At 38.2% G+C, this 14,189-nt stretch overlaps 3 protein-coding genes across 3 annotated transcripts in view; 1 reads left to right on the top strand and 2 right to left on the bottom strand.

Annotated features, from left to right (window-relative positions):
• Positions 1-65: 65 nt before the first annotated feature.
• On the bottom strand, positions 66-3,524 carry LOC145490875 (mitochondrial import inner membrane translocase subunit TIM14-like). Its single transcript, XM_081469999.1, has 6 exons — positions 3,515-3,524; positions 3,383-3,431; positions 3,181-3,251; positions 1,666-1,742; positions 1,440-1,510; positions 66-820 (listed from the first exon to the last, which is right to left on the bottom strand). Exons 1-6 carry the CDS (start codon positions 3,515-3,517, stop codon positions 753-755), a joined length of 339 nt encoding a protein of 112 aa, XP_081326125.1. The 5' UTR covers positions 3,518-3,524; the 3' UTR covers positions 66-752.
• Positions 3,430-8,874, top strand: LOC145490867 (clathrin light chain A-like). The gene is made up of 5 exons (XM_081469987.1): positions 3,430-3,773; positions 5,356-5,421; positions 5,907-5,968; positions 6,632-6,784; positions 7,275-8,874. Exons 1-5 carry the CDS (start codon positions 3,651-3,653, stop codon positions 7,450-7,452), a joined length of 582 nt encoding a protein of 193 aa, XP_081326113.1. The 5' UTR covers positions 3,430-3,650; the 3' UTR covers positions 7,453-8,874.
• Positions 8,875-9,470: 596 nt separating this feature from the next.
• The window catches only part of LOC145490833 (bcl-2-related ovarian killer protein homolog B-like), a 4,811-nt gene continuing 92 nt past the window's right edge, over positions 9,471-14,189 (bottom strand). Inside the window, exons 1-2 of the mRNA XM_081469934.1 lie at positions 12,842-14,189; positions 9,471-10,441 (exon numbers count right to left, since the gene is read on the bottom strand). The exon at positions 12,842-14,189 is cut by the window's right edge and continues 92 nt beyond it. Of these exons, the coding sequence (XP_081326060.1) occupies positions 10,241-10,441; positions 12,842-13,405 (765 nt within the window). The 5' untranslated portion in view covers positions 13,406-14,189 and the 3' untranslated portion in view covers positions 9,471-10,240. The remainder of the gene's footprint in view (positions 10,442-12,841) is intronic.

The following is a 14,189-nucleotide window of genomic DNA, read 5'->3' as shown; positions in this document are numbered from 1 at the left end:
CAGTGCTGGTAACTGCCGTAAACCAGCTTTCTTTTGGTGTCTACGTGTGCAACCATGATAACCTGTAGCTTGTAATAACTTGCTTTAATAAGAAATTAATAACAGCAATGAAAGGAGGTAAAATAAACAACATAGTAGCCCTTGTTGTTGAATGCTGAGCTTAAAAGAATTAAAATTCTTTAATTAATAAAACTTTATTTACAAAAATGTAAAATTGTGATTTTTATCACCTTTATTCACATATGTTCCCCCGCTAGTGTTTACAGATCCAACAAGAGAAACCATGTGAATTTAATAACTACTATAACAAGCTCTTTTCCTAAGGCAACTAAGACAGGCAACATTTTCCTTGCAACTCGACAAAAATTTTGCCTGTTTCAATTGAAGTTAGGTAATTAGTTTTCACTTACTATAAGTATGACCTGCAGGTAAATGCCTTGAGAGAAGACACAAGAGAAGTAGGTACTATTTGCAACATTTGCTCTGTTCTCTGCTCATGTACAAACTCACAACAGCTGCAGATTGATTTGTAACATTGATGTCACCACGAAACTGTCTCATATCTATGCAACTTTTTGAATAATTAATATACCCTTCTTTTCCGAAGGTTCTGTTCTCATATAATTTCTGGTCCTTCTTCGCTCTCTGCTGGAGTTTGCCATTATGAATGTTGCATAAACTGTGCCTGATGATTGTACCATCAGACTATCCCTTTCTCTTCCAACTGTATTCTTCCACCATGTATATTTATATCATTTGCCATTTCCATCAAGGAGATCTTTTGCCTCATTTATTTTTGCGGCTAGATATGGAGAACCACCTACAAAATGACACACAAACATAAAGGCAAGATTCAATAATTTCGAACAACATGTTACTATATTATTATGTTTTGCGAGGCACGGGTCCAGTGGCTGTTGAGATGTCAAATCAAGAACTTGACAGTCTGCATTTCACACATTTAGAAGACCTTGTCAATTTAACTACAATTTGGATAACCATTGAGCCCCAGTGAAAAAAATTCCACTACATGAAGCCTTCAAATACCGAGAGTTGCTAAAGTATCACTCAAGGAAGGCTTTTAGTTTGATGTCACAATGCCTCACTCTCCCCATGGTTGCAGACCCATCAGAGCTCGACTTTGGTTAGGCATTGAAAATCAAGGATTTTATCAAATCAAAAAATTTCCACTTAAGACTCCAAAAAAACACACTTAAGGTTTTAAAGGGAAAACTATTTTTTGCATTTAGCTTTACTGCAAGATGCACACCATTTTGAGAGAACTTTTAAGTGTCACTTGCAATATAAAACCTCACTACCTCATTTGTTTGGGTCTACTCTGAAAAGCAAAATCCCTTGAACCATGTTACTTTAAGTTATGACCAGACTTTCCACAGCTATGTAGTTTTTCACTGTCGATCTAAAATCCCTCAACTCACCTCTGTCAGGATGATTTATTAGCATGATTCTTCTGTGTGCCTCTCGAACTTTAGCCTTGCTTGCTGAAGGACTGCAAACACAAAAATTTAAATTCTAGTATGTTGTGCACTACGGTCTTTAATATCTTAAATATATTATTCAACTGATACCAACTGTGAGGAGCAAATGGAATGACAATACGTAATGCAAATCAAATTGATAACAAATGAAACAACAGTGGTGTACCTGATTCCAAGCACTAAACCAGCTTCGCGTTTTGTCATTTTGGATTCAAACCCTCCCCTGTAATAATGGCTGAACTCCTATCAACATATAAAAATCATTATGGAAGACAATCATCGCAATAAAAAGTTTTCTACTTATCAGTTCAGTTAGTTGATTAAGCTCAACCAACATGTACATGGATGCTTAGCCAAATACTTGATCAATACTTGAAGTGAAAAATGAATTACAAACCAAACACAGAACAGATATCAACATTTACATAGAGATATGCATGTATTCCAGCTCCACCAAACAGGAAACAACATGGTAAAAAACTTAAGGTTTATTTTGGTGGTTTTGGCCAAGCAATGGGACCTTGTATGTACAGTAGTATCTAAAACAAAATTCTTGATCTTGATTGGTTCTCCTTGTGCCTATTTGACTCACAATTGAAAAGAGATCACTGGGTTTCCAATTACTGGATGGTATCCAATTACAATTTTCTGTAATTGGATACCTAAGCTGTTTGCACATCAATTGCATGCACTTTAATGGCTTCCTTCGTACTGTTGCCTTCAGTTTGTAAAACTTATGGAGAGTGCTTCTCACTTTTTTGCTCAAAAGAAGTTCTCATAAACTTTTTTAACCTCAAAATCTGTTATTGATATGATTAATTAGTAATTGGACCTTATGTCCTACAATTCAGAGACTAATCATGCTCTTAATTTCAAATCAACCTAGCACTACGTACTCTGTCCATTTGAAACTATGAGCATGATTAACCTCTTAAACCAAAATCCACAACTGTGATTGGGTATCATCAAAACACTGACCCCTTACTGACCTCCTATAAAATCAATGGGAAAAAGAAAATTTAAAACAATCCCAAAACTATCAACAGGACTGATCCAAGTTCATTACCTAAAATTTTCAAAGGCAGTGGCCACATTGCAGATTTCTGACTCTCTTCTCCTTTGATTCCTAGTTTTACGTAAGTGCAGATTTTGTTTGTCGCCCGCAAGTGTGTTCCTTTGCAAGCATTTCTTCATTAATTTCATTGCTTAATTTTCTAATGGCTGCAAATAACATACTTGAGGATATTCCAATTTAATCTGTGCTCAGTTTTCCATAAGCAAAACCTGCACTTACAATCACCGGAGGAGAGAGTTGGAAATCTGCAATTAATGCGCAATTTTGGAAATTTCAGGTAAGCTTAATTTATTTGTGAACTTGAATTGGTCCCATTAATAGTTTTTATAGGGCATCAGTAGGGGGTCAGCTGATCGGGGGTTAGTGCTTTGCAAAACCCAGTGTGATTGGCTATCACCACCAGGGCTGATTTTAACCCAAATAGTACAGTGTTTACTGTATGTCACAGTTGTAACTCTGGACAGTGTAATTGGAACTGTATACGTCATGTGAAACGGTTGGATAAGAGAGAAACCACATGACAAACTAAAGTGACATCAGCATCCAAGCTCTAATTTTCTTGAGAGAAGCAATGTTTTTCCAAAGCACGGAGTTGACAATACTTACCGGTATTTTCGGAATAATTTTGGGTATTTGGTTGAAATTAACCTTCCTTAAAGCTACCATGGCATAACGACCTGAGAACGGGAGACGAAACACGTGATTTTAAAGTAAAAAACACATAATGCAACACAACTGACGAATGACAACACGTGCACATTTTGTTACAAACATCAAACGTGAACGTTATTTTTTAAAGTAAACAAACCTGCTATCGCTGCTCCGGCTACTCCAAGCCCTGCTAGTATGAGGCTAGTCTGAGGAGAAGCGAAGGAAACAACTGATTACTGAAACTTTCCTGGAAAATAATTGATAAAATCCTCTACTAACAGAAACCTACCATTTTGGGACTGTAATGACGCAACAAAATTTCCCAGAACGCATCATACTAGCGGAAACAGTCCCAGGGATCCAAGGGAGCTGGTTGAAACAACATCCGGGGTATCGTACCTTACACGAGTCATTCCGGTGTCAAAATGGCGGATCTTTTGGGCAGTGACGAATTTCAGGAAGATCCCGCAGCCGAATTTTTAGCGAGAGAACAAGATGATCTTGCTGAACTGGGAGAGGATTTCGGTGGAGGGCAGCCGGAGACCGACGTAAGCTTTACATGACCTTAATTTTGATGCAATTTAGGGCTAAATTAAGTGTCTATCAGTGATATTGTCGACAAAGTAATCTGTAGCTTGACGTGTTGTAGCGCTGTAGAAAACGCTTACTTTTTTATAAGCCTTTCATTTGTTAGCGTTGAAATCAACGTTGAAAGACGATTAATTTTCATTTCTTTTTTCGCCACCAAACGTTATTGCAAATCTACCTTGCAGTCAGATATGGACAGACAGCACATGATGTGAAAGGCTAGGTAGCTGCTCTCAAAATTCTTCTCAGGCCTAATCATTTGATCCTTGATTCAGCCGCCACTAATTTGTAAATATGATCGTAAATACATATACACTGTCAAACCAAAATATTCTAAAACCTGCGTTAAGGGTAGAAAAAGGGTCTGTGCGATTTATCAGAACTGAGAATTTTAGTGATTTCTGTTCTCAAAAAATAAGCTTAATATCAAAGTACTCATCGGGTGATGCAAGTTTTGTAGTACATATTTCAATTGTGCTAAGAGTCCTAACTGAAGGATTAGTGGACTACCTAGTTAAATCAGTTGAAAGCATTTTGTGAATCGAAAAGAGAAGGATTGAACCAAAGTACACCTACATGTACACATGGTTGAATTTTTAGAGTATTTTCGTCCTAAACTGGGTTAGCATTTCAAATCCTCTGTGGCACTCCTATAACCAAACATGCCGGTCAAGTAGCACCTCCCTCCCGGATTTACTTTGCCCCTGAATTTTTGTTGAGAACCATTAGAACTTCCATCCAACATGCAGTGAAATGTTTTGAGTTGCAAGCTTTTAGCCAAAATTTTAAAAGTGGGTATCCAAAATTTACTTTTGGAGTGAACAATTCAACTCAAGTGAACAATTTTTATAACTGCATATGAAAAAAATCTCTATCAAGTGGGCATCTGCAGAATGCCTGGAATGTCTACAGAATGCCAAATGCCTGTATTTGGCTAAAGTTTGGTTAGCTGTGAGAGATGAGGTTTTCCAGTAGCTTAGATGACGTACTGCTTCCTTGGCACTGTTAGTAACTCTATGGACTAAAAGGCAGAGGCTGGTTATAAGGCCCCAGAGAAGCCAACCCGCCCAAAAAGAGAAATGAGAATGATCGCCAATTTCATCTTCTCAATACCAAAAACAGTTGTTCAAAGTAGAGCACTGTCAATTTAACCACAAAAATGTGTTAATATGATATGCAATAATTGTCCCCTAAAAACGGAAAATATCAGCTGAGTTAAGTTTGTACTACAAGCGCTTTCTTTCATATCTGGGAGATTTCGTGACCTGTACTGGAGACTGGGAGATTGAATCAGTATCCAGAGGACTTCCAGCTCGTGTATGCCGAGGGCTGTTTGTGCTGAAACTATACTAAAGTTAATGCAGCGACAATTGTTGTCATGAACTCTCAAACCAGCCTTAGGAAGTTCATCTTCTGGAATATCGTCAAGGTGATGTACACCTTATGTACCAGTACACACTAAGAAAATGATCGAGTGAGTGGAGTTTTGACATCTGAGCATGTGATAAACTGTCAATGATCATGGTTTTGTTGCTGTTTCAGGAGCTCAATGGCTTTGAGGATTCAGTGGACAATCAGCCAGTCGTAAATGGATTTGCTGATGAGGAGGTGAATGAACATGGTCTTCAGTTGTTCAGCAATTTCAGAAAATTATGAACTTTTTTTTTTTTCAAGTCATTTATTTCATGTGAAAACAGCAAACCCAGTGGTTTTGCCACCCTGTCTGCTGTGCTAGACTGGGGTACACAATTATGTTGTATTTAGGGTAATGTCTGTCATTGTTTACCAGCAACCAGAGCACAGCCCAATGCTGACACAGCACAAGAGTGGTGGGAAAAAATATGTAATAATCTAGAAAGATTTGTACATTTATTTGGGAGAAGTCAATTTGAGGATGTAGTGGGAAAAAAAACACTCCTCCTTGTACTTGCACTTGCACATGTTAAACAATTCATCTGTCTTCTTTGCAGTCTCTGTTTTGTTCAGGTACAGAGAAAACAATTCCACAAAGAAAGATGAATATGCACTCTTGTGATAATTTCTTTCCACGGTTCAGTTTTCTAAACAGACTGTTGAAATCTTAAAACTCTTAGATTTCAGGCTCCCACCAGCCAGTGGTACCACTCCCAAGAGAATCAGAACCAGAATCTGTCAGGTGAGGTTTGTTTTGTTAAAAGTTGTTTTACTTGTAGTGAATTAATTAGAATTTGTGCAAATATCATTAGGTATGTTAATGGGTAAAATCGTAAATGGTACATGTATGTTGTATCTTCATTAAGAAGCACCATAGTCAGCTGATTGTCCAAACAGTGGCATTTTAAGCTTGGCATGCATTTACCTGGTGCAAGAGCAACACTCAAGTGATAACTGCCGTACCCTCTCATCCTGTGGGAGGTGTGGTTTTAATGCTTGCGAACACTTGCATCTTAACAACTGTGTGGACTCTCAGTATGATAGGTCATGTTACTGCTCTTCAATTTGGTAGTCTGTGGAATTCAGTTTTTTTGAGTGGGTGGTGTTACATAGGCAGTAAAACCATCACCCAGTTTGTGGTCATAGAACATTTTTGTTCCTTAAAACTTTGCATTTATGGTTCAAATTACTAAAGCTATCACCATTGAAGATAGGATATGATTCCAGGAGTACTAAAAAATTTTAATTGGTAAGTAGAAGAGGATACTCAGCTTTTAAAAGGCTAAAAAAGATTGAAAAACCTAGTTTAACTTCAATCCAGGCCAGAATTAAGACAGTGTTACTTAAACCACCTCTTGCAGTAGCTGTTTTGTTGCTTACCAGCATACATACATCTTTTTTGTAGAAAATGGAGAGAAGAAAAAGCAGCTCTTCTTGACAAAATGGATAGTGAGGAAAAATCTGAAATACAAGAATGGCGCGAACAAGCTAAAAAGGAACTCAATGACTGGTATGAGAGACGAGATGAACAATTAGGAAAAACACAAACAAGCAATAGGTATGTTAGTGACACTGGATGCCACAGAAATCTTTTTTTGAAGGGCTAAAATAAGACAATTTGATAATTGGTAAGGGAAATTACAGTGCAACTACTTGAACCCAGCCACTTGGGAAAAAATTGACCAATCAATGTTTATTGAAGAAATTGGGTTGTAAACATTTTCCTAAAATGGCCAGTGATGTTGATGAATCCACACAATATATTCACAACTAACTTTGAAACCAAGTAAAGGCAACTGAAGGTCTGTTTTCCTTGATTTCTTATGCTGCCAACTTAAACAGATCTTGTCCTTGGTGTCAAATTCTCTTCTTGTTAATTTAACTTGGAAACTTGTTATTGCAAGCTAGTTCCAATCCAATGTGGAGAATATGAAAATGGGTTATTAATGTCTTCATATGTGTTCTACAAGGTCATTCTAAGTGGCTCAGTGCAGGTGTTCACACCCTAACAAAGTCATCTCTCACAATACTGTTAAAACATTTTTCAGGGCAGACGAGGAAGCCTTTGTGGCTGATCGTGATGACTCTTCCACTCCAGGTCATGACTGGGAACGAGTCTGCCGCAATTGCGACTTTAATCCAAAAGGAACAAAGAACACCAAGGATGTATCACGCATGCGATCAATTTTCCTGCAACTTAAGCAAACACCGCTTGCAAAGGAATAGTGCTGTGTTTTCTTAGGTCATCTAGTAATTAACCCAAAAATTTGTTGACTTCATCTGATCTTCATATCACCTTTAGTTAGTAAACATTTTTCTTTGGCTTCAAATTATGTTAAGTAATGTAAACCAAGTTTCTGGTCCCAGTTTTGTATGATTATTTTCAAATTTAGACAGTTTGTCATGATTGCTTTGCATTTGTCAGGTGTTTGTGCAGGTACATTGTGTCCCTTCTAAAGCAAGCCACTTTGGACCAGCTTTGAGGGTCTGTCAAAGGGATACATTAATCTACCTCTGAGATTTGTAACACAGAAAAAAACCCTAACCCTAACCCTGCATTGAAGTTTTGAACACCTCAGAGAGGGGTCTGTTAGGTCCCTTGTTAATGTATATTGATATTGTGAAGAAGATTTGCACCATACTTTAATATGTCACCTCAAACCTCAAACAATTGTAGATTCCTCTAGGTAGACACTTCTCTAAGAAGAAAACCTCTCTAAATGTGCCACTTGTTATTGGAACAGTGCTTGACCCCCTGTTCCACTGATATCATAGCTCACTCAGATCAGTAGATTAAAAAGTTCCCGAAAACTTTGGTTGGGAATTATTGTTCAAGAAAAACATGTTCCATTTGAAATCCAAAGATCCTGTCATTTTGGTTGAGGCTTTAGATTGTGAAAGGCTCAAAACTGGTCTAAACAAAAAATTGTGATTGGAATGCAAATTTCCAGTCATAATGGCCCAACAGGAAAACAACACAACCTTTTCAGAAGTTCTTTTTTTTTTTATTTATTGCTAAACACATAGTTACTTACATTGCCTTACTCTACTTACAACATGACACAATACTTAACCTAGTTACAATACACTACATTATTGTAATTATCGTTATTATTATAATCATTATCATTATCATCATCATCATCATCATCATTATCATTATTATTATTATTATTATTATTATTATTATTTCTAATGCTTTTCAGAAGTTCTGTTTTACCCAGAAACTTTCAGTCAACTGAACTGAAAAGTTGTGTTCCATTTGAATTCCAACCACAATTTTGCCCAAATTTCCTGTAAATGGGAAACAAGCTTGATATCTTGCAGTGAAAAGGGGTTGAGTCATTTCGACCTGGTAGAGTGTTTTATTGGGTTTTGAAACTTCTGACACCTGTGCTAGTTTTTTCACCCTCATCAGTCAATCCAAAATGTGCAGTACCAGAAAATATCCATACTCTCCCCACAGAAGGGATTGGAATTTCCTGGGGGGTGGGGGGTTCTTTAAGACCAAAAATTTAAAGGAATGTATGAAGTTTAATGGGGATTTCCAGAGGGGTGGGGGAGTCTTGGAAAAAAATCCCTTCCGTGGGGGAGGTATGGATATTTTCTGGAACTACCCAATGTAGCAGGTGGAACCCTCAGACTAAATTACTGGGGAAAAAAAACAACATGCCTGTACATGTACAGATGGAATTTTCTTTTATCAAATGTCAATCACAAACTTTGGGAAGTGGCAACGTGGTGCATTTCACGGTAAGGTTAACAATAAGGACAACGTGTAGTTTAGAGAAGAATCAAAATTATTCCTAGAGCAACGGAGAAGAGGGCAATATAAGTGAAACAAAGCAAAACAAAGATTAAAAAATTCAGAACAAAATTACCTTAATGAGTAGCTTTGATTTTCTCAGAGTTGTTGATGTGCCACCTTGTAATGTAGGCTCGTATCAACTCATTATTATGGCAAATACAAGTTTGTTCTAAGCATTTGATTTTCGTAAAATAATGACGTAGTCTTAGGTTGTGCATGTTCACTGTGTAGTAGATTGTATTAATCTCAAGCTGAAAGTTCTTCTAGTTCTTAACAAATTTAACTCCATTTGAGTAAGATGTAATGTAGCTCCGCTTCTGTCCAATAACAATAAATACTGTTGGAGTTACGTTAGTCTGTTGCTGTTGATGGTACGAATGTCCCTCGAATCCTATGCCAGAGAAGCTGCTGTTTCACCGGAGCTAGAATGCACCTCGTATGAAACTCGTACGGGTGGGGAAAAAAACCTCGTACGGGTGGCTACCGCGACTAAGAAAACGTGTACACTAGAGAGCTCAGCCCGCGGAGTTGGGGATTCTTAGCCGGGAAAATGGTGACGGTATTAACCGACTTACAAGGTACATATCCAACAGTTGAACACCCATCATGACTTCACTCCAGATCGAGAGCGGTTTTCACCCGTGGGTGGGGTATTCCCAGAAAAACTGGCATGGGTGGGGGTGTGCTGCCCACTTCTTAAAACCCTCACCCTATTTGTGATCAAAACGGCTAGAAAACCATATTCTTTGGGGGCGCACATACCTATATAGCCCATATAAGGATTTAACCCCCAGCCCAAGGGGGGAAGTATTCTCCTTGGCTGGTTTTGCTTTACTACTCTCAGTGATTAGTTTAAAAATCTCGCGCCACTCTCTCTCAACCAATACGAAGAAATATAGCCAAAACCAATCGTGACTCTCTCGCACATGTTTCTCGCGCTTCCCGTCGGCTACATGTACTTGCTTCGATTTTTGATTGGTTCACTGGATTGTCTGTGTTCTTTTGGTCCAAGTGGTTGTATGACGCGAACTGCAATTGAAAACAACTCCATTTGCGCCAACTAACCGCGGCCCAATGATCTCTCCGTGTTGAGACCCGCCATCTTCGATTTCAACGCCAGAAAGACCGTAGGGATAAAGATTTTATGGAGCGTTTGAAGGCCCAAATCAATATATTTAAATCCAAACATTGCTAATTTCCCAGTCTTTATTTGCTTACTTTTCGAGAGCCAGCGCTCATTTTTCGCAGTCTTTGCATATAAGCCTTGTAGCAATATCCCAGGAACTCAAGAGCTGTTTGATACCAATCTCTCGCAGTTGAAAAGAGATGACTGTACCATCGGGTACCTTCGGAATCGAACTGATATCCCCAGCTTGTCGTCGATGGGAAAGCCAGCAACAGATCTTCCTACAAGAAAAGACAAGTATGATGCTTAGAAAAAGGAACCCTGAAGGTGTCTTAAGATGTAATCTAGAGCTAGATATTCTCTTTAGATGCTTTGGTTCCTAAGAGCAGCGATCCATTTGGTCATTTCCCTCTTTCTTCACATAAGAATATTATTTTTCCAACCTCAGACTGAACAATCTTATTTTCTGTCGATTTTGGCTGAAAATGTACTTGTGAATATTCTTAGATTTTAGCGTGGGTCATTTCCTTTTTCTCGACTTTGATGGCGCTGAAGTAATTTCAGAGACTACAGGCAATAACACCGTATCTGACAAACATAACTTCTTGCAGAAAAGTTATTAGCTGATCAAACATACGGCAGTGCTATCTTTGTTGTTTTTTGGCTAGTTTTGTCGTTTGGAGAAAGGAAGAAATTTTATAAAATCTTAGCCTCGGGCTTATTCTTCAAACACTCTTAAAATTTCGCAAACTTAAACCTCGATATTCTTATAAAATAAGAGAACGAGTGTACGTTGTAGAAATTGCAATGAAATATGCGCGTTCTAGGGGCGAGGTTGATGCATCAAAGAAAAACTACTTAAGATATCGACTTTCCTAAAATACTCCTGTAGTAATGCTGGTTGTACTTGATATATAACTGTACAATTTGAATTTTGCACGTGCTCGTATCGTCTAAAAAGCTACGTTTTATCAGAGTACAAAACAGAAAAGCGGCTTTGACTTTCCTATTTGTTATATATCTTATGAAGGGAGCGGCAATCAAGCTGGAAACACGGAAAAAACCTTTCTTAACTTAATTCATCTAATCAGTTAGTCCGAGTAGAGTTTTCAGTTTGCGACCCGGTTAACAAAATTATCTTCGAGTCTATGAAAAGCTCGAATAATGTAGATTTTTCTTTGGTAGAAAAGGGCAATGCAAAATGGAATGGCAAATTTAAAAGGAACAAGTATGGCGGCTAACATGGGGGAAATTGAGACTGATCAAGAGCGTTAGATTTAAAAAAGAATACACTAAACTTTTCAATATACGTCATGCTTGAGTAGCAGCGTTTGAATCAGTGAAAATCCTCGACTACCCCATTCGTTTTACTGAGCGCTATATATCTAACCATGAAGGGACCGAAAATTACCGAAAAATGACACCGAACTACTGATCAGTAACAGAACTCCCGGCGTCTGCAGTTAATTTGGCTTTGTCACGTACCTACATGTTGGGTTCTGAACTTAATCTCTTTGTTAGTAACGGGTCGTTAACTTTTACGTAAGAGATGATTGAAAATAAAGGTAACCACTGATGACGTCAATAAAGTGACAAGATTGCTGAAGAGTGGACTTGACGTATGCAGAAGTCAATCAGTCCAGCGCGTAAAAACAAAACAAAAAAAAAAAAAAACATCTAGAGTGATGAAATCTTGTGGCTTTGGCCTGCCTCATTATTATTTCAGCAATGCTTTTTTCATAATTAAAAAAGTCACAGAATATTAGAGGTGAAATGGCACCTTATAATATACACGTATAATATATTGTGGCGAGTTTTGGTTAAAACAGTGCTAAAATTATGACCGAGTACCTTCGCATGAACAAAAATTGCTCTTTGAGTAACAAGATAAGGATGCCAAGGAGAGCAAGTTTTAATTAGTTTTCAGCGATTTTTGCAAGGCAAAACCACAGAATATGACATACACTAGTTAGCCAGGCTTCAGTTCAATTTTACAATCACAACCTTTTGTATGCATATTCATTATAGCACTTCCTTTATCGCTTAAGTAAACGCGAGCTTAATAACAAAACAAAACCAATACAGGTAGGTTTCCACCACTGGAATTCTGCAAAATATATCTTTCTGGTTTGGACTTCGGGAAGTCATGCCTATGACAGTGCCCCTTTAAAATACTAGTTTGAACAAGAAACAAGCAACTGCTAGCTTGAACTGAGTAACTTGAATGGATTTACATATACAAAAGCGATAGTTCGGCTCTTATGCATATACAGGAATGTTTATTTAGTTATAAGCAAATCCTTCTGGCGACAGGATAAAACTGGACAAACAGAGCCAATCGACAAACAAATGGGGTTAAATTACCGAGCCTTTTGATGCAGGCGAGCTCCACTCTATGAAACAATACTTTGCAAATAATAGGCGTGAAAGAAACACTTTTACATATCAAAGCAATTTTGATGTAATAAAGACTCTTTCTAATAAGCAAAATTTTGCATGATCTAAAGCCAATACATTTTAGATTTATAATCTCAATAAAAAGCCAATTGAATTTCCGTTGGTATCCGCAGTTTCCTGTTTGTAAACTTTAAGGGCTTTATAATCTTTATACGCTCGCGACATTCTCGGTTTCAAAACAAATTTTAATATTGCAGTTTCCAAGACAAAGAGATTCATCTTACCCATCCACCTTTACTTTTAATCCAGTCGACCATGTACAGTGCAGCAAACTCGTACATCCAGTTCCCAATATCAAGAACGAAAGAGTTGCGACCTTCTTTGCAACACTCGGCGACTAGAGCCCCGGCGAATGCATACAAAGCCACGATTCTCGCCCAGTTCAATCCATCGCTCAAGATTTCCGACGACACGTTATTGAAGACCTCGTGGACGACGTTTTCGCTGCTGAAAGGAACGTTGACACGACTAGAAATGTCGCTGTATAGTCGAGGATAGCACAGCTCTAAGAGCTCACCGACCTCTTGCACGCGGCTTGACACTTGAGAGGCCTCCTGTTGCGAATTGGAAAACTCGAATGACAAACTACGATTCTTGATGCCCTCGCGCTCGAGTTTAGCCTCAACGTAATCGTTGCATATTTGTTTGGCTTGTTCGAGGATGTCAGCAGAGGCTTTGTTACCTTGAAGCTGTACAATTCGTCTTGTTAAGTGAATTCTTGGGCTAGCGGGTGACATGTCTTGCCAGCTCAAACGCTTAACCACTTTTGGACGTTGTAATTTCGCCATTGCTTTGGGTACTTAACTCGCCGTTACGGTTGTGTAACGTTCTAAAGTGTAGGCAAACAGCGTCGAGTTCTCCAAGTCAACAGGGGAAAGAATTGATTCATGCAAATTTAAGTTACGTCTCGACCACCGGAATCCGACTGTTTACCTGTGACGTCAAATTTCCCTTAATGATTTTTAAATTGTACTTAAGGTGATTATACAAATAGCCATAAATGATTGGTTGGATGTCGTCACTCTAACTAACTAGTACTAAACAGGCCTGAAATGTGTTTCTAAGGGAAGGCGATTATTACAAACATATTTGTGTTGCTATATAACTGGAATGCGCGGGTGCGTATATTATACGAGGCCTGGTAATTGCACAGTTTGCCTTGACTCAAGTTACTGAGAAGTTAGTTCAATTTTCATTCCATTTCCAATTAATTTTAAAAACACCTCATCCAAAGACATTACGTATCCTCGAGATTCGAGCCTGGGGAAAATTGAGGGTTAAAGAAAAACTATACAGACTAAAGAGTGCAAAGCAATCAAAAACTGTGAACGCAGTTCTCTGGTCGGAGTGTACTCAGTGTATACTTTGCTGTTCCGATCCCACGTATAAACTTAATATTTGACAAGAAAAAAAAAAAGAAAAGAAAGAAAGATTATTCGCGCGTTATTCCAGGCATTTTTCTCAAGTGTTGCCAACACAAGTAGCAAAATCAGTGGTTTTTCTTCATTTCTCTCCACGTGTGACTCACCAACTCCATCAATGGACTCAGGCAAACCGGGTTCGTTCAGACTC

The sequence above is a fragment of the Orbicella franksi genome, chromosome 1, assembly GCF_964199315.1.
Source record: "Orbicella franksi chromosome 1, jaOrbFran1.1, whole genome shotgun sequence".
Taxonomy (NCBI): Eukaryota; Metazoa; Cnidaria; class Anthozoa; order Scleractinia; family Merulinidae; genus Orbicella; species Orbicella franksi.
This window is presented reverse-complemented; position numbering and strand designations above follow the sequence as displayed.

Excerpts from the sequence above, each read along its gene's own strand:
- LOC145490875 (XM_081469999.1), bottom strand. Across the intron at positions 1,743-3,180 it reads AAATTATTCCGAAAATACCG|GAGTTCAGCCATTATTACAG; the intron begins GTAAGTATTGTC and ends ATATGTTGATAG. Across the intron at positions 1,511-1,665 it reads GGTTTAGTGCTTGGAATCAG|TCCTTCAGCAAGCAAGGCTA; the intron begins GTACACCACTGT and ends TTGTGTTTGCAG.
- LOC145490867 (XM_081469987.1), top strand. The coding sequence starts at position 3,651 with ATGGCGGATCTTTTGGGCAGTGACGAATTTCAGGAAGATCCCGCAGCC. Across the intron at positions 3,774-5,355 it reads GAGGGCAGCCGGAGACCGAC|GAGCTCAATGGCTTTGAGGA; the intron begins GTAAGCTTTACA and ends TTGCTGTTTCAG. Across the intron at positions 5,422-5,906 it reads ATGGATTTGCTGATGAGGAG|ATTTCAGGCTCCCACCAGCC; the intron begins GTGAATGAACAT and ends TAAAACTCTTAG.